At 39.4% G+C, this 23,192-nt stretch overlaps 2 protein-coding genes across 2 annotated transcripts in view; one reads left to right on the top strand and one right to left on the bottom strand.

Moving 5' to 3' along the window:
• LOC117331133 (delta-like protein B) overlaps window positions 1–7,071 on the bottom strand; it is an 18,859-nt gene extending 11,788 nt beyond the window's left edge. Inside the window, exons 1-5 of the mRNA XM_033889727.1 lie at window positions 7,054–7,071; window positions 5,832–5,989; window positions 5,309–5,414; window positions 3,858–4,012; window positions 1,623–1,753 (exon numbers count right to left, since the gene is read on the bottom strand). Of these exons, the coding sequence (XP_033745618.1) occupies window positions 1,623–1,753; window positions 3,858–4,012; window positions 5,309–5,414; window positions 5,832–5,989; window positions 7,054–7,071 (568 nt within the window). The remainder of the gene's footprint in view (window positions 1–1,622; window positions 1,754–3,857; window positions 4,013–5,308; window positions 5,415–5,831; window positions 5,990–7,053) is intronic.
• Window positions 7,072–13,137: 6,066 nt separating this feature from the next.
• On the top strand, window positions 13,138–22,947 carry LOC117331132 (mucin-17-like). The gene is made up of 9 exons (XM_033889726.1): window positions 13,138–13,192; window positions 14,836–15,433; window positions 15,638–15,937; window positions 16,396–17,003; window positions 17,158–18,066; window positions 18,174–18,743; window positions 18,898–21,666; window positions 21,821–22,135; window positions 22,199–22,947. The coding sequence occupies exons 1-9, from the start codon at window positions 13,138–13,140 to the stop codon at window positions 22,945–22,947; spliced, it is 6,873 nt and encodes a 2,290-aa protein (XP_033745617.1).
• The last annotated feature ends 245 nt before the right edge of the window (window positions 22,948–23,192 follow it).

Here is a 23,192-nt window from a genome sequence, read left to right as displayed (position 1 = left end):
AATTAACCTCATCTGTAATGGCCAATTTAAATATATATACATTTTTTGTTATTTTTAAGTTGGAGGAACATAAATGGTGTTATGCTTTGACTCCTTAAAACCATATTTCGATTATTTGTTCTAGTAATAATAGTAGTTAATTAATGTACATAGTTGTATCTGCTAGGGATACATTACAAACCATATCATTTATAATGACAAGGCCTAATTATTATTCGCTGACAAAGTAGATCGAAATAGTGTATTCTTTAATATGCGTTTGCTCATCCTACATGTATATTTTTCTTTCACATTTCCGGATAAAAACAAGTTGATTGCAAGACAGGTGCAATCACAAGATGATGTACTATTCTACATATATATATTTGATCCTTAATTAATGGAAGGCATGACATTATAATAATGAAAGATCATTTAAGACAATTAAATTTTGAATTCTAGTGTAATATTCCTTTTTTAGATTTAATTCTACGTTTCTTAGAAGGGATTTTGGCCATTGATTAACAAATGTATTACCGGGGATTTTTTACTTAAATACTTTGATGAAGTGGAGAAAATTTACACAGTCATGCTAAACTATCTTTACCCATCTTTCAAATAGCTTTGTCAATATTCAGCAAACTAAAAAAAACACCATATCTCTCCTTCAATTCATTTAATAACTTTTAAAAATAAAGGCTCAGGTATTCTCCAATGTTTGTTAATCTGGTAAAATGCTTTTGGTAATCAAGTTTTAGAAATCCTTACAGCGCTTTGTACATGTTTAAATATGCAGAGTATGACGTCGCCTCCCTTTAGCCTAGTGTGAGGATACTTACTTGAGAATGAGAGGTCGCTACTTCGAGTCCCAATGCGAGGAGAACATTTTTTTTACATTACTCCTTTATTTATAACATATATCAATGTATATCAGTGTACTTGGAGATGTTCATTCAAAGTTCTAGATTTAATTCTAAATATTTAGCACTTTTTGAAAGTTCCGCAGCACATGAGCAAGTTAATAAAACTAGTAATGTACAGAAGGATATTAGAGTATCAGAAATAAATTAACAGTAATTTGAGGAAAATATTACAGGTACTCGTGAAAGCTGCATTTACTAACCCTTAAATCTGATAATCTGGCCTCGGTTATAATAAAAATATCTACAGTAAAACCTTGTCACGTGTAATGTGTGTAATTTTGAATCACAAAAACACTTTATTATAAAAATAACAAATAACAAGAAGTCCTAGCAATGTAGTGGTCTCAAAGCAGTTTTAACAGATTATTATCCGTGGCTATTGGCTTTTCAGCAACCAGCCAATGTCTTTCTCAACTCCCTGGGGAGCGTACAACAGGAGCTGCATTTTCAGTGCTAACGGCTTACACGTGACATTTACCGCATTACTCCATCACGTACTCATTTACAGCGGAGTAAAGTATCTTGTTCAAGGATACAACAGTGTTCGTACCGGGACCTGAAGTAGTGTCCCACCACTAGACAATCGTGCCAGAAATGAACGTTTCAAATCCCTGATCATATAATTGCAAACCAACGGGACAGATTTATGCTGTATGAAATGTAATATTTAAAAGAGACGTTGTCTAAATTAAAGTGTAGATTGTTTTTAAAGATACTTACCCTGATTGGTACATAGCAGATTTAGCTGCCCGTTGTCACACGATACATACGGATTACTTCCAGTATAACGGTACGTACATCCGGGACCTGTGTAACCTTGGCTACACCAGACTTTAAATTCCATTGTTAGTCTGAAAGTGACAGAAAAATATGATATTATGTTACGTACATAATTTATTGTGCGAATTCTCCGAATAAAATAAGCATCTATTCGAAAGTGATATCAGTCAAGTCTTTTGAATTTCTGTCCACAATTAATTAATGTTTATTTTCTCTTATAAGCAGAAAATTTCAAAGACCTCTTTCATGAACAATAGAGTTTTGCCCACGAACCAATTTAAAAAAAAATACAGATGTTATTTGTAGAAATCGCTAATACGGCGACAGACGGACGAACGAACGAACGATGGACGGCACAATATGGCTTAAGATCACCTAGATTTTTCGGACCAGGTGAGGTTATTAAGCGTCATATATCACTGCGCGTGCAAAGGGGTCGTCAGCGAATTACCGACCTTAACATGGTTTCGTGGCATATTAATAACGACAAAATTGCAAAAATATGTTGAATGATAGAATATATACCTTAATGATTATGTAATGTGAGAATAAAAACCGCATTTCTTCATTAATGCAATTAATAGCGGCAAACTTCCTACTGATAACGGTGAACCTCTAATGTATTATCAATGAGCAGCAGAGAGTATGTCAAGCACGCATGCGCAAATTGGTTTGTTTTGAATAATGGCAAACTGGTGATCAAAGCCGCGCATCAGAGGCCCAAATTCGTATACGTTTACTGGTTGCTGTCACCAGGGAAAAAAGATTTGATAAAATCACACCATCTTACGAGTCAATGTGAGTCTGTTAGACAAAATTTAAAGATAGCTTAAACGTGAAAAACCATCGACATCCGGGGATGTAAGTCGGCGCGCGCAGGGTTGGTTCACGTTCTATCTCTATATGTTTATTACATACTTTACTTATAAATGTTTAACTTCAGAAATGTCGAGGATGCTTTTTCTCATAAATGACTAATATGCAAGTTTTATTTAAGTCTGTTTCAAATGACGTTGCTATAGCCACGACCAGCTTTGTCTATAAATGGTTATGAAAACATTGACTTCGGTATCCTAAAACGTGACTCGTTCAAGTTATCCTTAAACTTGACAAATTTATTTTAAAAACATTCTCGAATTCGTTTGGAAATAAAGTTGATAGAGCAATGAAAATGATAATCTTTAAATGGTAACGGTAGCATTGTCCTTGACCTTAGCGCCATGAAACACTCTGACAAACTGACTGGGTGTGTCCAATGTATTCGCATACGTGACCAACGTTTGAAATTTGATCCTTATCCGTAAAAAAACTGAACAATAACAAAAAGGAAGCGTACTGAACGAAATGCTCCATCACCTAAATTGCTTCGTTGCGAGGAGATAATAAGATATGTTTCGGTGAACCAGTAGAATATATATTCATTTTCAAAACGCAGCTAGTGTTAGCAGTAAAAGTATCTCCATCTTCCTATAAAACTCGTTTTCGGTGAAAAGTTGATAAGATAGCGGGGAATTTCAATTTTTTTACCAAAATTTGCAAGAAAATTTAATGTAAAAAAATCACCTAAAACCTGTGAGCTGATAACTAAGCAGCAACTTTATACAATGGTTAAAGAACAAACCAGTTAGACAGCATGCTACGGGTTATTGCCATTCGTTCATTTTCGAGGTTTTTAACAAAACAAACATCTGAGTTTACCGTAGGTGTGTTTATTATAAATTCCATCCTTTGTTTATGTAATAATATACGAAGAAACAAAAAAACCTCTTAAGAAAATATTGTTACATGAGTTGTTACTTGATGTAAATACTGACTGTTTGGATTTCAGATCACACAGATGTATAAATAGCATCATAGAAAGTTTACAAATTACAAACACTACGACCTCAAAAACAAATGAGATTAACTTTACCTCTCGAGAATTCTGCGCAATGTTTTAGCCGCTTATTATATTACTCAAACGAACATTATGCTACAAATTCAAATGTTCTCGTATGTACATCTTGATAAAGGATACCTTCATGAATAAGCTTCAGTTTGTTTATTAGGACAGTTAAAGTAAATATATCACAGGGATATTGTGGCTGTACTCTATGATTAAAACTTTATGTAAATTAATCTATATCAAATCAGTATTATCTCAAACTCCTTAGAATGATATGTCAAAGTACTTACGTCGTGTGGTTCGACATCACAATGGTCTGATTTACTGAACAGCCTTGTTTTAATCCTAGCTCTATTGACAGAGGAAAATTCAAAATGTCTATCAAATCACCAGCTGCTTTGGACGAGTCCTTGTCGAATGGATTTATGAACGCGAGAAGATTCGTCTGAAAGGTAGAAATATACAATATAGTATTCGTTTTGAAGGTTTGTCTAGGCATCCCTTATTTATTCAAGTCTAGCCCAGACCTCATATTTACATATATCAGTTGTAAGAGTTACCGTGTTGTATATTTCAGAGAAACCGGGGTAAATGGAAAGTATGTTTTTATCAACATTACCACTATATTCAAAGAAATTACATTTCAAAAGACTTCTATAGATGGCTTTTCATCATTGCGCCACCAAAACGTTCTTTTTTATGACTGTGGATTTGATGGAGTGGTGTAAGCTGCAGTATTTCAAGTATGTCAAGTGTGCCTAGTCTGAGGCCTGTGTGAAGGTCTATTCAGATATGTGGAGGTAGCATTTTATTTCGGCATATGAATCAGCTTATTAATGTGTTCGGGTTTTAAGTACGTCTCGAATCAGTATATAAGATACATGTAATTCATGAAATACAAGCGAAATTGTGAAGAAAAAAAATCTGCTTGCGCGAATATTCACCATACAAGGGGGATGATCGTTTTCACCAAAATATGTTTAGCTTTATGCGTTCCTTGCTGTTAAGACAACATTTTATCTGCCGTTCTGAAAAAGTTCTTCTTACTCACTAGATTGTTTTGATATAAGTTGGCTGATATCAATATCTCAAATCAATTTGATATAGTAAAATCATCTTTCGAATATGTAGAGGTTACACAACGAGTGATTGTTGGATATGGAATTTATTTCACACGAGTAAGTTATTTTTTAAAAGTTACAAAAGCCACGAGCTTTAGCGAGTGTCTTTTGCAACTTTTAAAAAATAACTTAATTGTGCAATTTGTTCCATGACAAGTGCTGATCCTCCTCCCTTTTACAAATCAATGTTAATTTGACATGTTCTTCCATGTTGTAGAGCTCTGTTTGCTGCATTGTCTCATTCTAAACGCGTGTACCAAATAAAAACCAGCAAGACAAATGTGTGGCGATAAATTCGCTCATTTTTTAGGAGTGGTTGCAATTAGTTTATTTTATTTTCATTCTTTTATGTTGATAATTGTAATTGAAAAAAAAAAGATTATTAATAGTATTTCTTTGAATTCTTTGTATGAATAACACCTTATACAGCAAAGGTGAGCGGAAGATAGATTAGTCCGCCAAAATGACAATATATAATTAATATATATTATCATCCGCCACCCGAAAAGGGAGGAGGATCAGCACTTGTCATGGAAAAATTCGAAGACAGTTTTATTACATTGGAGGCAAAAACAATATTTTGCTAGAGAATATATAAATATGATTATTAAGACACTTACATTCCAAGTACTTGACGTCCCCGTCCACATGGCCTCATTACCAAATGTGATGTTGTTGGTGTTGCTGAATACTTTGGAATCGTAATTAATAAAACAGCGGCCCTTCCTGTAATCAGGTTCATTACTGATATGATAATAACTATTGAACATGATATAATTACATACAGGTACTACTGATTTAAACATAACTCCATTGTAACTGTCCTTTCTGTTATTACATTGCTTCTTGTATATGTATGACGATTTCTGACTATAAAATTATGCATGCTTTTGTTTTACAACTATAAGTTAGCACACTACATCCATACATTTGTATGTCTATGCACGTGTCACAATTTCTGAGTTTTGTCTACTTTTGTATATTTTGGTTTTACTTACATTAGTTTGTCCAGTACCTTTGCGACTTTATATGCAGGTACTATTGTATGACATATATTAGTTTGTCCAGTACACTTTCTACTTTATATACTGTTGTATAACATAATTAGTTTGTCAATATGTCACCATTGCTACCGATACCTACCTCTGTATACATATCTTGAAGTACGTATCACACGTATCGGTACCATTACTATCACACAGACGTCTGTTGCCATGGTAATGCAGTCCATCCCATGATGTACCGTTAGGGTTAGTAAAGCTGACCAACCTTAGAGAGTAGCTAACTCTGCCATTAGCCTCCTGCAATTGGAATTGATAATAGTTCGCTAGTTTCTATAATAAAAATCATTGCTCCGGATACTGTAAATGATGGTAACTAAATTGTAATGTTCTCATTAGATTATTACCAAATAATGCAATGAAGTCATCCTTACTATGATAAAAACTTCATAAAAAATTCATCTGCTCATATTTTTTCTATGACTAATTTTTCATTCATTCATTTTACCCATTATTCATTCATTTATTTACATCTTAACCACTTTAACTCAATTATTCATTGCAAAATTATCCATTCTTTTTTCTTTCACCTCTTTTTCATTCATTCATTTTTATTCTTGTGCGTTCATTCTTTCTCTTTCATCCATTCATTTAGAATTTCCCTGCTTTTGTCTTAATAGTTGCACATTTTCAACTCGTGAGGTAAGCTTATGTGTTGATCCCATTGTCAACTGATAATATCCATGTTTTACCTCATTTGCATTGACCTATTGTCTGTGAATGTATATTGATACTGCAAACTGTTCTAAGAGAACATATGTCAATAACTCATTACGCATATGGGATTCATTATTGTCGGTGTTAAATGAAGAGGGCTGTCCGAACACAAGAAACATACAGATATTTTTGACATTTGCAGAAAACGTGAATATGATTGATCGTGTTTAAGCTCCTATACTGGTAATGGTAGGGCTTTTTAAAAATACCTTTGAATATAATAATAATAAAATTAACATAGACTCGCTTGGAAACTGTATAATTTTAGATGTAACTAAACAAAACCCGCAGCTTACTTTTTCATTAATACAAAGATATTACAATGAAAGTCCTTTTTTCAGAGATATTGAATTATTTGAAAATAGTTCAGTTATAAGATTTCAATCTTGTGCAATTTTTCGATAAAGACACTTGTCAGTATAGATGAGACAGTCTTGAATGGATTTTGATGATCATTGGTCAGGAGCGTAATCGGGCAAAGGGGATCCAATGTATAAACGGATGGTGGCTACCCTGGTACTGGAGGGGCGGGGCTAGGAGAAATATATAGGAAAACTTATAGGATTTGGTCCATATATAGTTTGTACCATTGTTGGGAGATGCATCTCAAGAAGTTGAAATATATTTGTAACATAACTTAACTGAGTAAATTTGTCATGATTACTGAAAAATCAAGGTGAGCGATGCAGGTCTTATGGGTCTTTTGTTTGTGTTTTAACTGCATGACATAAAAAGTATATTCAACTTAATCGTTATAACTTGATCTACTGCACAAAATCCCCGTGAAAACTCTCTTTTATTGGTGGATTGTTCCCCTTAGAAATACCTACTCCATTGCATATAAAACGAAACGCTACAAATGACAACGTCATGTTTTACATTGCTGGCCGATAATATACATACGTAACATTCAAAGTACCTTGATACAAAAGGGTTTTACTCTATCAATTACTAGCTCTTATCGAAATTCTATAACTCAATATTCGGAGTAAACATTCAAATTCAAGCTGGAAAGGGAAAAGTCATTTAAAGAAACAGCAAATGTTAAAACAAGATATTTTAGAGCTTAAAAAATTATATACTGTCAACACCCTTACCAAAAATGTTGAGTTAGAAACTAATGAACATGAACTAAAGGCCCTACTGGATAATAAAAGCAAGGAGCTTATTACTAGGTCAAATGCAAAGTCAAACTTACAAGGGTGAAATGTACTGTTGGTCAATTGATCAGAAATCACTGATTTGAAATCTTTTACAGAAAAAGTTGATTTTTAATACATTTTTTGATGAAGATAATCCCAAAATTAACTCGAGAACATTCAGAGACATGTGAAAGTTTGCTTACTTCAATATTCGAAACCATTAGTTAAATAATTCCTATTGATCAGGTCAGGAGAGTTGTCATTAACTCAGCATCAAAGTGTTACTACATGTATCCCTAAACCTAATAAACATAAAGGACTGTTGATGAACTGTCGCCCTTTATCACTCGTCAATGTAGACTATACAATTGTCTCATCTGTCGTAAGTAAAGGATTTTAAAAAATGTATGCCTGTGTGTGTGCGTCCGTCCGTATGTCCGGCTGTCTGTCTTTCTGTCAATAGTAGCATTTAGATAAAAATGAATGATTCGGCAAAATAGTCTAATGTTTACATTAGGATATAATTTTCTATTACATTTTGACATTATTTTACCCGACAAATATGAGCTATATTTCACAGAATAAAGAATCTTTATTTGATCGTTATGTATTATGAAATATCTACACCACAGTACAATGATACAGGGATGACACTCTGTAACAAGGGACAATAACTCTCCACTCATTAGCAATACAGATATATTTACCTGACAGTAACAAAATATCAGAATACAGATGAGACTTATTCTTGTCCACTCCATGTCAGCATCTGACTTCCCAAAAGGAGAGACCCACCCGGATTATAAAAAGTAGGTTTCCGCCATCACCGCCGCCAATACAAACACCAGACTAACAGTATGATAAAGGACAGGTAGGTATTCCGTATCTAATCTCTCGTCCGAATTATCAATCTGTGACGAAAACAAACATATCTGTACATAGGGAGCAGAACGAGTGAATATATTGTAGTATTTCGAACAGGTACCTTATCCCAATAGTAAATCCAGTGTTGGTGTAGTATGTCATGCACGGGTTAAATTTTATAGTATGTATAGTAAGTATAGTATGTAGCACGTCATACAGGTATTTAGTCTGATAGTGTACTTAGTATTGTTGTCCGTTATACAGGTGTTAATTATGATATAATATTTAGTATTGATGTGGTACTTCACACAGGCGTTAAATATGATAGTATACTTAGTATTGATGTAGTAATTCATACAGGTGTTAATTATGATAGAATATTTAGTATTGATGTGGTACTTCACACATGCGTTAAATATGATAGTATACTTAGTATTGATGTAGTATGTCATACAGGTGTTAATTATGATAGAATATTTAGTATCGTTATATTACGTCATACAGGTATTAAATCTGATAGTATACTTAGTATTGATGTAGTATGTCATACAGGTGTTAATTATGATAGTATACTTAGTATTGATGTAGTAATTCATACAGGTGTTAAATCTGATATTCTACCATGTTTGCTATGTAACGCCAGTTTTGATTGGTTTAAAACCATGTATTATTTTCCAATAACCCACGCTCGTGCCAATAATACACGCTCGTGCCAATAATACACGGTCGTGAGTCACGGCAGTTACAATTTTATATATCTAATATTCACCAGTTTTATAAAAGGTTACTTTACCCGAGTGGGCTTTCAAAAAAAATTTTATCACGACGCGAGTTCGAATCCTATGGAGGCCCTCTTTTTTTCTGTTTTTTTGTTTGTTTTTTTTTATCCTTTTTTTTAAATTTTCAAAATCAATGCCATATGATAGATGCTCTTGATCGTAGTACTGTATTGCCTGTATATTTCATCAACAAATAATGCAATACTCAAGAAATAAATTACAAGGTTTTCTCGGGGTTTCTTTGCTGTTTTTCTATTAGAAAGAGGTCGATCTCAGAACTAAACAGTACATGGTAGAACAGAAATAATCAACTTTGACTCGTGTATTGTTGCAGGATATACAACTCGGACTCGGATATTTTGCAATTTTAATTAATAACGAAGGCCGCAGGCCTGATTTATTAATTTAATTGCAAAATGTCCTCGTCCTCGTTGTATATCCTGCAACAATACACGATTCATCGTTAATTATTTCTGAAGTATACTTAGTATTGATGTAGTATGTCATACAGGTGTTAATTATGATAGAATATTTAGTATCGATATATTACATCATACAGGTGTTAAATCTGATAGTATACTTAGTATTGATGTAGTACGTCGTACAGGTGTTAAGTCTGATAGTGCAATTAGTTGTTGATGCTGTAGGTCATACAGGTGTTAAACTAGATAATGTAATTAGTTGTTGATGCAGTACGTCATACAGGTGTTAATCGGATAGTGTTATCACGTGTTGATGGATGTGTTATACGGACGTTATATCCGTATAAGATTCATTAATTATCTCTTTTTAATGAGTATTACAATATTCGTCTTAGCTGTTTCCTGGAAATAGTTTCCTGTAGTCGAGGTAATATTTCTATCTAACACATCACTGACTGGTTTCCAGCACCTGTTGGTCTCCGTGTAGCTCATCGGCCTACAGGATACTGATCACGCAGCATGTTTAAATCTAACTAGTTATTAAAAGGTACTAATATCTTGTGTGGCTTTTGTACGACCCTACGTAGTTGTTAAATCTTAAAATCTAGATAGTATTTTGTGATTGGATCTATTGAAATATTGTAGTCTTGCCCTGTTACGAGTATATTTCAGCACAGGTTATTTGTATTAATAATCTAGAAATTTGGTGGTTCCGTTGTGAAGTACTCTCTGGTGTTAAATGATATGGTATCAGAGAAATAAAATCCACGATTGTATTGTTTCCGGTTTTTAACAGCATGGAATGCAAGACAGCTATTTATTATTTATATAGCCGTGAAGTTTATCTGAATATGCGTCAATCTACACCAGGACAAAATATATTACGGAAATATTTACAAAAGGTCATCACTGAAGAGGTAACTGCAGCAATTACATACTGTTCACGTTTGCGTGTGACACTTACCATTTCTTAAAAATGGAACTTGGTAGAGAACGGAAAGTGATGTCATTAATGCACTGGGGTGGTCATATATGTAATGATTTCATGTAGATATGATGCCCATTGTTACAGGTATAAATATTCCATGTAAACCTGACATGGCCTGTCACAGGTATAAATATTCCAAGTGCATCTGACAAGGCCTTTCACAGGAATAAATATTCCAGGTAAACCTGACATGGCCTGTCACAGGTATAAATATTCCAGGTAGACCTGACATGACCCGTCACAGGTATAAATATTCCAGGTAAACCTGACATGACCTATCACAGGTATAAATATTCCAGGTAAACCTGACATGACCTGTCACAGGTATATGTCTAGAAAATGACATTCGAATGCACCTTAAATGTAATGTCTGTTTATAGAGACATATTATCGTAGATTATGTACATAGCACCACTAATCGACTATAATGCACAAGTCTATTATTAATTCCACTTGTAAAAAATTATGCACATTTAATTATTCCTACATGCATGTCATTCAAATGTATTTGTATATACACTTATGTATTTATTATGTTTATAAAATCTTCATTTTGGAGGAAATTAAGAGAATAATAATAATAGTAATAGCTTATACCGACATATTCTCGAAACTAAGAGATTATTGTTTGTCATGTAAATTGAACAGTGGAATTGTCTCTATATATGAAAGAGTAAAATGTGGTTTACTAATACATGGCTTTTATACAGGTTTGTTTGATGTAAGATACGGTGTTATGCAGGGGTGTTTGCTATCTCCCTTGCTTTTCAATTTATATATCAGTGATTTGATGATGATATATAGACGAGAGTATGTGCACTCTTGTAAGCTGATGATTCGGTACTTTTAGCAGAAAGTGCTACAAATTGCAAGTATTGTTAGACCTTTTAAATGTCTTGAAAACCAAACAAAATGGAAATTAATAAGGAAAACATAATGTAGTCCTGTATCTATAGCACGTACCTAACATGCTTTTAAATGTGGTGAGAATATCCTTTCTGTGTGTGATAGGTATGTCTATCATGGAAGTTTACTATAAGAACATTTTGATTTTTTCTGTGACGGCTAAGCATGTCACTGGTTCAGCCTCTCCAACATCTGGCTTGTTAATAACTAAAGCACAAGGTATGGGTGGCCTGACTTATGGTACTTTTACAAATTTATACAATATTATACTAAAACATATGGTGCTTCAATTTGGGGACAAGACAGTATTTATGTATATCGGCCATTCTTCTTAGGTGTACGTGGGTAGGCGCCTAATGCGGCAGTAAATAGAGATAAAGGATGGATCCCAATCGTTATTTAGCAAAGAGAAAGTCGTATAAGACAGTTCCATCGATTAAGTACTATGAAAAATAACAGGTTCACTGGAAAAGTGTTTTGTTGGGCTGATCAGCTTAGAAGTTGTAAAAATTAGAGCTTTCCAGTAAAAAGGTATCTAAGTGATTTAGGATTAGATAAATAAGTAATATTCTCAATTGAGATTCCTTCTTAATTATTAACATGTTCTGTTACTGAGACTAGCTTTAATTAAGACTTGCGTGATTGGCAGTCACAGCTAAACAGGGCTTCGTCATAGCGAAATTATGAAGGGAATAAATTGTGCACTTATAAAGTTAGAAAGTTTAGATTAAACTAGCAATATTCCGTTGTGGAGTTGCTCCACTAGGACTGGAAACGATGGATACGAGGGTATTCCTACAGAGGGACGCTTATGCTACAATTGTTTGACGGTGGTTGAAGATGAAGAGCACTGTCTATTTCATTGTGAATTATACAAAGATATAAGCAATGAATTATTTATGAATGTGTATGAAATGTATCCTTTATTTGCGGATTTAAGTGCATCAGATAAGTTTGCAATCATTTTGAATGATGAGGGATCAAAACAGAGCACTAAAACCTGCTTTTGTATTTAACAAAGAAGAAATTGTATATATAATTAGTGAGACGTACGTATCCTGGATATGTGAGATGTATAAATCAGTCAGATCGTTGTAATGTCAAATAACGATAAACATGTGTTACCTACCATGGTTTCTGAAAACATCTTAAACGAAACTAAAACTTCGTCCGCCAGTTTGAAGAAACCTATCTGTTGGATAAGTAAAAAAAAGATAATGAATTATCTACTACAGGTCTTGGTGTGAGTCCACAGTCCGGTTTATCTTAAAGATAAAGCGTAAAAATTGCTGACTAAAACTTTTGTCGTTTGTGAAAACTGTGTGTGGCGGTTCGAAATTGTACCATTTAAATTGTTTGAATTTATCTCAGTGTGGTTACTCCCCAAGATAAAATCAATCCGTATCTTTGTCTTTATATCAGGCATTAGGTGACAGTCAGGGCTTACTGTATGGTAGGTAGGTCAGGTAAACTCATAGCTGCCTAGCAATTCTATTATAATCAAACGCTAAAATTGCTTCATGAAGATGACCTAAGAACAACTCAGCACGCCTCTGATTTACCTGCTCACATGACCCATGCAGAACTGGCGAACGAACGCTACCTTTTACCACATAACATGATTCGTAAGAATAGGTATAGGTAGAGCTGCATCCTCGCCACATTATGTATATGTATACGCTTGTGACATGACATTCCAGTGTCAGTATGATATAATAGGAGAGATATCATGCCAGTGTGTCTGTGACATGATATTCCAGTGTCATTATATTGGACTGGAAGGGACGTCATGCCAGTGTGTCTGTGACATGATATTACAGTGTCATTATATTGGACTGGGAGGGACGTCATGCCAGTGTGTCTGTGGCATGACATTCCAGTGTCATTATATTGGACTGGAAGGGACGTCATGCCAGTGTGTCTGTGGCATGACATTCCAGTGTCATTATATTGGACTGGAAGGGACGTCATGCCAGTGTGTCTGTGGCATGACATTCCAGTGTCATTATATTGGACTGGAATGGACGTCATGCCAGTGTGTCTGTGGCATGACATTCCAGTGTCATTATATTGGACTGGAAGGGACGTCATGCCAGTGTGTCTGTGGCATGACATTCCAGTGTCATTATATTGGACTGGAAGGGACGTCATGCCAGTGTGTCTGTGACATGACATTCCAGTGTCATTATATTGGACTGGAAGGGACGTCATGCCAGTGTGTCTGTGGCATGACATTCCAGTGCCAGTTTAATGTATAATATTTACATTTTGGTGGCAAAGCCACGATATAAACTAAGTAAAAAGATTTGCAGTCTATGTGAGCATAATTGACACCCAAAACGTGACATCAATCCATGCCGCGCATGAATATATTCACCCATCGGAACTACCTGTAACTAACGTAAACAACCATGGCTCTATGAAAAAAAAGCATAGGACTACGTCGTGTTTTATGTTAATTAAAAAATATCAAAAAGAAATTTTATACAATATATTGTAACACAAATAATAAAAAGAATTGAACAGACTGAGTTTTTTTTCGTATTATTTCAATGCACTTTTTGGTTGTGACAAATGAATTTTGAAAAAAAATAGGCTGTTCAATCTGTCGAACCCTATTGACAAAGTCGCTGAATATTGGCATTTTTTATACTAACTCAATTTTAACTGTAAAAAACAACAAATAAGATGTGTCGAGAATGTAAATATAAGGATTTAACTGTCTTTTTTGGTGTCTATGGTGTCATATACAATATGCCGTTATTTAGCAAAGCTCTGACATTTATATCGACCAGACACCAAATAAGACAGTTTAATCCTTAAATGTACTGGGAGGGACGTCATGCCATTATGCCTCAGACATGATAGTACAGTATCAGTATAATAGATTGAGAGATACGCCATGGCAGTTTGCTGTTGACATTACATCACATGGTCTGTATACAGTACTGGGAGATAAGCCATGCCAATGTTCATGTGACATTACATTCCAGTTTCAGTATGATGTAACGGGCGAGATGGCGTACTAGTGTGTCTATGACATGACATTCCAGTGTCATTATAGAGTGCTGGGAGAGACGTTATGCTAGCTAGGTGCCTGCTACATTTCATTTCAGTATATTGGCGCTAAGAAGCGACACTAGAGTTGCTTCATGTAAGAAGGCAACATCTTGAACTTCCTTCTGTGTTATTAGGACGTGATTGAATGGTTTAATTGATAACTTAGGATACCCAAAGTAGGGGTTCAGTGTCATCAATATCCCTGTAGACAGTCCACAGCAGGGGTTCAGTAACATCACTATCCCTGTAGACAGTCCACAGCAGGGGTTCAGTAACATCAATATCCCTGTAGACAGTCCACAGCAGGGCTTCAGTAACATCAACATCCCTGTAGACAGTCAACAGCAGAGGTTCAGTAACATCAATGTCCCTGTAGACAGTCCGCAGCAGGGCTTCAGTAACATCAATGTCCCTGTAGAGAGTCCACAGCAGGGCTTCAGTAACATCAATGTCCCTGTAGAGAGTCCACAGCAGGGCTTCAGTAACATCAATGTCCCTGTAGACAGTCCACAGCAGGGGTTCAGTAACATCAATGTCCCTGTAGACAGTCCACAGCAGGGCTTCAGTAACATCAATGTCCCTGTAGACAGTCCGCAGCAGGGGTTCAGTGTCATCAATATCCCTGTAGACAGTCCACAGCAGGGCTTCAGTAACATCAATGTCCCTGTAGACAGTCCACAGCAGGGCTTCAGTAACATCAATGTCCCTGTAGACAGTCCACAGCAGGGGTTCAGTAACACCAATATCCCTGTAGACAGTTTACAGCAGGAGTTCAGTGTCATCAATGTCCCTGTAGACAGTCCACAGTAGGGGTTCAGTGTCATCAATGTCCCTGTAGACAGTCCACAGTAGGGGTTCAGTAACACCAACATCCCTGTAGACAGTCCACAGCAGGGGTTCAGTGTCATCAATGTCCCTGTAGACAGTCCACAGCATGGGTTCAGTGTCATCAATGTCCCTGTAGACAGTCCACAGTAGGGGTTCAGTAACACCAACATCCCTGTAGACAGTCCACAGCAGGGGTTCAGTGTCATCAATGTCCCTGTAGACAGTCCACAGCAGGGGTTCAGTAACATCAATGTCCCTGTAGACAGTCCACAGCAGGGGTTCAGTAACATCAATGTCCCTGTAGACAGTCCACAGCAGGGGTTCAGTAACATCTATGTCCCTGTAGACAGTCAACAGCAGGGGTTCAGTAACAAAGATGTCCCTGTAGACAGTCCACAGCAGGGGTTCAGTAACACCAACATCCCTGTAGACAGTCCACAGCAGGGGTTCAGTGTCATCAATGTCCCTGTAGACAGTCCACAGTAGGGGTTCTGTAACATAAATGTCCCTGTAGACAGTCCACAGCAGGGGTTCAGTAACAACAATGTCCCTGTAGACAGTCCACAGCATGGGTTCAGTAACAACAATGTCCCTGTAGACAGTTCACAGCATGGGTTCAGTGTAATCAATGTTCCTGTAGACAGTTCACAGCAGGGGTTCAGTAACATCAATGTTCCTGTAGACAGTCCGCAGTAGGAGTTCAGTAACATCAATATCCCTGTAGACAGTTCACAGCAGGGGTTCAGTAACATCAATGTCCCTGTAGACAGTCCACAGCAGGAGTTCAGTAACATCAATGTCCCTGTAGACAGTTCACAGCAGGAGTTCAGTAACATCAATGTCCCTGTAGACAGTCCACAGCAGGGCTTCAGTAACACCAATATCCCTGTAGACAGTTCACAGCAGGAGTTCAGTCACATCAATGTCCCTTTAAAAACAGTTCACAGCAGGGGTTCAGTAACATCAATGTCCCTGTAGACAGTTCACAGCAGGAGTTCAGTAACATCAATGTCCCTGTAGACAGTCCACAGCAGGGGTTCAGTAACATCAATGTCCCTGTAGACAGTTCACAGCAGGAGTTCAGTGTCATCAATGTCCCTGTAGACAGTTCACAGCAGGAGTTCAGTAACATCAATGTTCCTGTAGACAGTCCACAGCAGGGGTTCAGTAACATCAATGTTCCTGTAGACAGTCCACAGCAGGGGTTCAGTGTCATCAATGTCCCTGTAGACAGTCCACAGCAGGGGTTCTGTGTCATCAATGTCCCTGTAGACAGTTCACAGGAGGAGTTCAGTAACATCAATGTCCCTGTAGACAGTCCACAGCAGGGGTTCAGTGTCATCAATGTTCCTGTAGACAGTCCGCAGCAGGGGTTCAGTGTCGTCATCAATGTCCCTGTAGACAGTTCACAGGAGGAGTTCAGTAACATCAATGTTCCTGTAGACAGTCCACAGCAGGGGTTCAGTGTCGTCATCAATGTTCCTGTAGACAGTCCACAGCAGGAGTTCAGCCACATCAATGTCCCTTTAAAAACAGTTCACAGCAGGGGTTCAGTATCATCAATGTTCCTGTAGACAGTCCACAGCAGGGGTTCAGTATCATCAATGTTCCTGTAGACAGTCCACAGCAGGGGTTCAGTGTCATCAATGTCCCTTTAAAAACAGTTCACAGCAGGGGTTCAGTAACATCAATGTCCCTGTAGACAGTCCACAGCAGGAGTTCAGTAACAAAGATGTCCCTGTAGACAGTCCACAGCAGGGGTTCAGTGTCATCAATGTCCCTGTAGACAGTCCACAGCAGGGGTTCTGTGTCATCAATGTCCCTGTAGACAGTCCACAGCAGGGGTTCAGTGTCATCAATGTTCCTGTAGACAGTCCACAGAAGGAGTTCAGTAACATCAATGTCCCTGTAGACAGTTCACAGCAGGAGTTCAGTGTCATCAATGTCCCTGTAGACAGTTCACAGCAGGAGTTCAGTAACATCGATGTCCCTGTAGACAGTCCACAGCAGGGGTTCTGTGTCATCAATGTCCCTGTAGACAGTCCACAGCAGGGGTTCAGTAACATCAATGTCCCTGTAGACAGTCCACAGCAGGGGTTCAGTGTCGTCATCAATGTTCCTGTAGACAGTCCACAGCAGGGGTTCAGTGTCATCAATGTTCCTGTAGACAGTCCACAGAAGGAGTTCAGTAACATCAATGTCCCTGTAGACAGTTCACAGCAGGAGTTCAGTGTCATCAATGTCCCTGTAGACAGTCCACAGCAGGGGTTCAGTAACATGTATGTTCCTGTAGACAGTCCACAGCAGGGGTTCTGTGTCATCAATGTCCCTGTAGACAGTCCACAGCAGGGGTTCAGTAACATCAATGTCCCTGTAGACAGTCCACAGCAGGGGTTCAGTGTCGTCATCAATGTTCCTGTAGACAGTCCACAGCAGGAGTTCAGCCACATCAATATCCCTGTAGACAGTTCACAGCAGGGGTTCAGTAACATCAATGTTCCAGTAGACAGTCCACAGCAGGGGTTCAGTGTCATCAATGTTCCTGTAGACAGTCCACAGCAGGGGTTCAGTAACATCAATGTCCCTGTAGACAGTCCACAGCAGGGCTTCAGTAACACCAATATCCCTGTAGACAGTTCACAGCAGGAGTTCAGTCACATCAATGTCCCTTTAAAAACAGTTCACAGCAGGGGTTCAGTAACATCAATGTCCCTGTAGACAGTTCACAGCAGGAGTTCAGTAACATCAATGTCCCTGTAGACAGTCCACAGCAGGGGTTCAGTAACATCAATGTCCCTGTAGACAGTTCACAGCAGGAGTTCAGTGTCATCAATGTCCCTGTAGACAGTTCACAGCAGGAGTTCAGTAACATCAATGTTCCTGTAGACAGTCCACAGCAGGGGTTCAGTAACATCAATGTTCCTGTAGACAGTCCACAGCAGGGGTTCAGTGTCATCAATGTCCCTGTAGACAGTCCACAGCAGGGGTTCTGTGTCATCAATGTCCCTGTAGACAGTTCACAGGAGGAGTTCAGTAACATCAATGTCCCTGTAGACAGTCCACAGCAGGGGTTCAGTGTCATCAATGTTCCTGTAGACAGTCCGCAGCAGGGGTTCAGTGTCGTCATCAATGTCCCTGTAGACAGTTCACAGGAGGAGTTCAGTAACATCAATGTTCCTGTAGACAGTCCACAGCAGGGGTTCAGTGTCGTCATCAATGTTCCTGTAGACAGTCCACAGCAGGAGTTCAGCCACATCAATGTCCCTTTAAAAACAGTTCACAGCAGGGGTTCAGTATCATCAATGTTCCTGTAGACAGTCCACAGCAGGGGTTCAGTATCATCAATGTTCCTGTAGACAGTCCACAGCAGGGGTTTAGTGTCATCAATGTCCCTTTAAAAACAGTTCACAGCAGGGGTTCAGTAACATCAATGTCCCTGTAGACAGTCCACAGCAGGAGTTCAGTAACAAAGATGTCCCTGTAGACAGTCCACAGCAGGGGTTCAGTGTCATCAATGTCCCTGTAGACAGTCCACAGCAGGGGTTCTGTGTCATCAATGTCCCTGTAGACAGTCCACAGCAGGGGTTCAGTGTCATCAATGTTCCTGTAGACAGTCCACAGAAGGAGTTCAGTAACATCAATGTCCCTGTAGACAGTTCACAGCAGGAGTTCAGTGTCATCAATGTCCCTGTAGACAGTTCACAGCAGGAGTTCAGTAACATCGATGTCCCTGTAGACAGTCCACAGCAGGGGTTCTGTGTCATCAATGTCCCTGTAGACAGTCCACAGCAGGGGTTCAGTAACATCAATGTCCCTGTAGACAGTCCACAGCAGGGGTTCAGTGTCGTCATCAATGTTCCTGTAGACAGTCCACAGCAGGGGTTCAGTGTCATCAATGTTCCTGTAGACAGTCCACAGAAGGAGTTCAGTAACATCAATGTCCCTGTAGACAGTTCACAGCAGGAGTTCAGTGTCATCAATGTCCCTGTAGACAGTCCACAGCAGGGGTTCAGTAACATGTATGTTCCTGTAGACAGTCCACAGCAGGGGTTCTGTGTCATCAATGTCCCTGTAGACAGTCCACAGCAGGGGTTCAGTAACATCAATGTCCCTGTAGACAGTCCACAGCAGGGGTTCAGTGTCGTCATCAATGTTCCTGTAGACAGTCCACAGCAGGAGTTCAGCCACATAAATATCCCTGTAGACAGTTCACAGCAGGGGTTCAGTAACATCAATGTTCCAGTAGACAGTCCACAGCAGGGGTTTAGTGCCATCAATGTTCCTGTAGACAGTCCACAGCAGGGGTTCAGTAACATCAATGTTCCTGTAGACATTCCACAGCAGGAGTTCAGTAACATCAATGTTCCTGTAGACAGTCCACAGCAGGGGTTCAGTAACATCAATGTTCCTGTAGACAGTCCACAGCAGGGGTTCAGTAACATCAATGTTCCTGTAGACAGTCCACAGCAGGGGTTCAGTAACATCAATGTTCCTGTAGACAGTCCACCGCAGGGGTTCAGTAACATCAATGTTCCTGTAGACAGTCCACAGCAGGGGTTCAGTAACATCAATGTTCCTGTAGACAGTCCACAGCAGGGGTTCAGTGTCATCAATGTCCCTGTAGACAGTCCACAGCAGGGGTTCTGTGTCATCAATGTCCCTGTAGACAGTTCACAGGAGGAGTTCAGTAACATCAATGTCCCTGTAGACAGTCCACAGCAGGGGTTCAGTGTCATCAATGTTCCTGTAGACAGTCCGCAGCAGGGGTTCAGTGTCGTCATCAATGTCCCTGTAGACAGTTCACAGGAGGAGTTCAGTAACATCAATGTTCCTGTAGACAGTCCACAGCAGGGGTTCAGTGTCGTCATCAATGTCCCTGTAGACAGTCCACAGCAGGGGTTCAGTAACATCAATGTCCCTGTAGACAGTCCACAGCAGGAGTTCAGTAACAAAGATGTCCCTGTAGACAGTCCACAGCAGGGGTTCAGTGTCAACAATGTTCCTGTAGACAGTCCACAGCAGGAGTTCAGTAACATCAATGTCCCTGTAGACAGTTCACAGCAGGGGTTCAGTAACATCAATGTCCCTGTAGACAGTCCACAGCAGGGGTTCAGTGTCATCAATGTCCCTGTGGACAGTTCACAGCAGGAGTTCAGTAACATCAATGTCCCTGTAGACAGTTCACAGCAGGAGTTCAGTGTCATCAATGTCCCTGTAGACAGTTCACAGCAGGAGTTCAGTAACATCGATGTCCCTGTAGACAGTCCACAGCAGGGGTTCAGTAACATGTATGTTCCTGTAGACAGTCCACAGCAGGGGTTCTGTGTCATCAATGTCCCTGTAGACAGTCCACAGCAGGGGTTCAGTAACATCAATGTCCCTGTAGACAGTCCACAGCAGGGGTTCAGTGTCGTCATCAATGTTCCTGTAGACAGTCCACAGCAGGAGTTCAGCCACATCAATGTCCCTGTAGACAGTTCACAGCAGAGGTTCAGTAACATCAATGTTCCAGTAGACAGTTCACAGCAGAGGTTCAGTAACATCAATGTTCCAGTAGACAGTCCACAGCAGGGGTTCAGTGTCATCAATGTTCCTGTAGACAGTCCACAGCAGGGGTTCAGTAACATCAATGTTCCTGTAGACATTCCACAGCAGGAGTTCAGTAACATCAATGTTCCTGTAGACAGTCCACAGCAGGGGTTCAGTAACATCAATGTTCCTGTAGACAGTCCACAGCAGGGGTTCAGTAACATCAATGTTCCTGTAGACAGTCCACAGCAGGGGTTCAGTAACATCAATGTTCCTGTAGACAGTCCACAGCAGGGGTTCAGTAACATCAATGTTCCTGTAGACAGTCCACAGCAGGGGTTCAGTGTCATCAATGTCCCTGTAGACAGTCCACAGCAGGGGTTCTGTGTCATCAATGTTCCTGTAGACAGTTCACAGGAGGAGTTCAGTAACATCAATGTCCCTGTAGACAGTCCACAGCAGGGGTTCAGTGTCATCAATGTTCCTGTAGACAGTCCGCAGCAGGGGTTCAGTGTCGTCATCAATGTCCCTGTAGACAGTTCACAGGAGGAGTTCAGTAACATCAATGTTCCTGTAGACAGTCCACAGCAGGGGTTCAGTGTCGTCATCAATGTTCCTGTAGACAGTCCACAGCAGGAGTTCAGCCACATCAATGTCCCTTTAAAAACAGTTCACAGCAGGGGTTCAGTATCATCAATGTTCCTGTAGACAGTCCACAGCAGGGGTTCAGTATCATCAATGTTCCTGTAGACAGTCCACAGCAGGGGTTCAGTGTCATCAATGTCCCTTTAAAAACAGTTCACAGCAGGGGTTCAGTAACATCAATGTCCCTGTAGACAGTCCACAGCAGGAGTTCAGTAACAAAGATGTCCCTGTAGACAGTCCACAGCAGGGGTTCAGTGTCATCAATGTCCCTGTAGACAGTCCACAGCAGGGGTTCTGTGTCATCAATGTCCCTGTAGACAGTTCACAGGAGGAGTTCAGTAACATCAATGTCCCTGTAGACAGTCCACAGCAGGGGTTCAGTGTCATTAATGTTCCTGTAGACAGTCCACAGCAGGGGTTCAGTAACATCGATGTCCCTGTAGACAGTCCACAGCAGGGGTTCAGTAACATCGATGTCCCTGTAGACAGTCCACAGCAGGGGTTCAGTAACAGCAATGTCCCTGTAGACAGTCCACAGTAGAGGTTCAGTAACATCAATGTCCCTGTAGACAGTTCACAGGAGGAGTTCAGTAACACCAATATCCCTGTAGACAGTCCACAGCAGGAGTTCAGTAACATCAATGTCCCTGTAGACAGTCCACACCAGGGGTTCAGTAACACTAATGTCCCTGTAGACAGTCCACAGCAGGGGTTCAGTAACACCAATGTCCCTGTAGACAGTCCACACCAGGGGTTCAGTAACACTAATGTCCCTGTAGACAGTTTACAGCAGGGGTTCAGTAACACTAATGTCCCTGTAGACAGTTTACAGCAGGGGTTCAGTAACACCAATGTCCCTGTAGACAGTTTACAGCAGGGGTTCAGTAACACTAATGTCCCTGTAGACAGTTTACAGCAGGAGTTCAGTAACACCAATGTCCCTGTAGACAGTTTACAGCAGGGGTTCAGTAACACTAATGTCCCTGTAGACAGTTTACAGCAGGGGTTCAGTAACACTAATGTCCCTGTAGACAGTTTACAGCAGGGGTTCAGTAACACTAATGTCCCTGTAGACAGTTTACAGCAGGGGTTCAGTAACACTAATGTCCCTGTAGACAGTTTACAGCAGGGGTTCAGTAACACTAATGTCCCTGTAGACAGTTTACAGCAGGAGTTCAGTGTCATCAATATCCCTGTAGACAGTCCACAGCAGGGGTTCAGTGTCATCAATGGCCCTGTAGACAACGATAAACAATTTCCGATTCTGCGGAGCCCATCTTTAGTTGCACAAGAAGATGGGATTCGGTGGGGAAAATGAAAGCAACATCATATCACCTATCTCCTTGCAGAAACGTCTTATCCATGTATGTTTGTATGGGACAACTTTTGTACTATCCGTTTCCCCCTGTCGCCCGAACGTATGACGTATGTACACAGTAATGAAATGTAAGAATGGCGATAAGGTTTTAATAGGACAACCGCACGTGGGTGTGTCAGGCTTGTAAGACTATATACAAAGATTGAAGGTGTGCTACTTAGGTTATAAATAATAGGATTTCTTTA

This window comes from Pecten maximus, chromosome 7 (assembly GCF_902652985.1).
Source record: "Pecten maximus chromosome 7, xPecMax1.1, whole genome shotgun sequence".
Classification (NCBI taxonomy): domain Eukaryota; kingdom Metazoa; phylum Mollusca; class Bivalvia; order Pectinida; family Pectinidae; genus Pecten; species Pecten maximus.
This window is presented reverse-complemented; position numbering and strand designations above follow the sequence as displayed.

What these genes read in the sequence shown, in the direction of transcription:
- LOC117331132 (XM_033889726.1), top strand. Translation starts at nt 13,138, where the DNA reads ATGACCCATGCAGAACTGGCGAACGAACGCTACCTTTTACCACATAAC. An exon ending in AAAAACAGTTCACAGCAGGG is followed by an intron (nt 18,744 to 18,897) that starts GTTCAGTATCAT and finishes ATGTCCCTGTAG; the next exon opens with ACAGTCCACAGCAGGAGTTC. An exon ending in CAGTCCACAGCAGGGGTTCA is followed by an intron (nt 22,136 to 22,198) that starts GTAACAGCAATG and finishes ATGTCCCTGTAG; the next exon opens with ACAGTTCACAGGAGGAGTTC.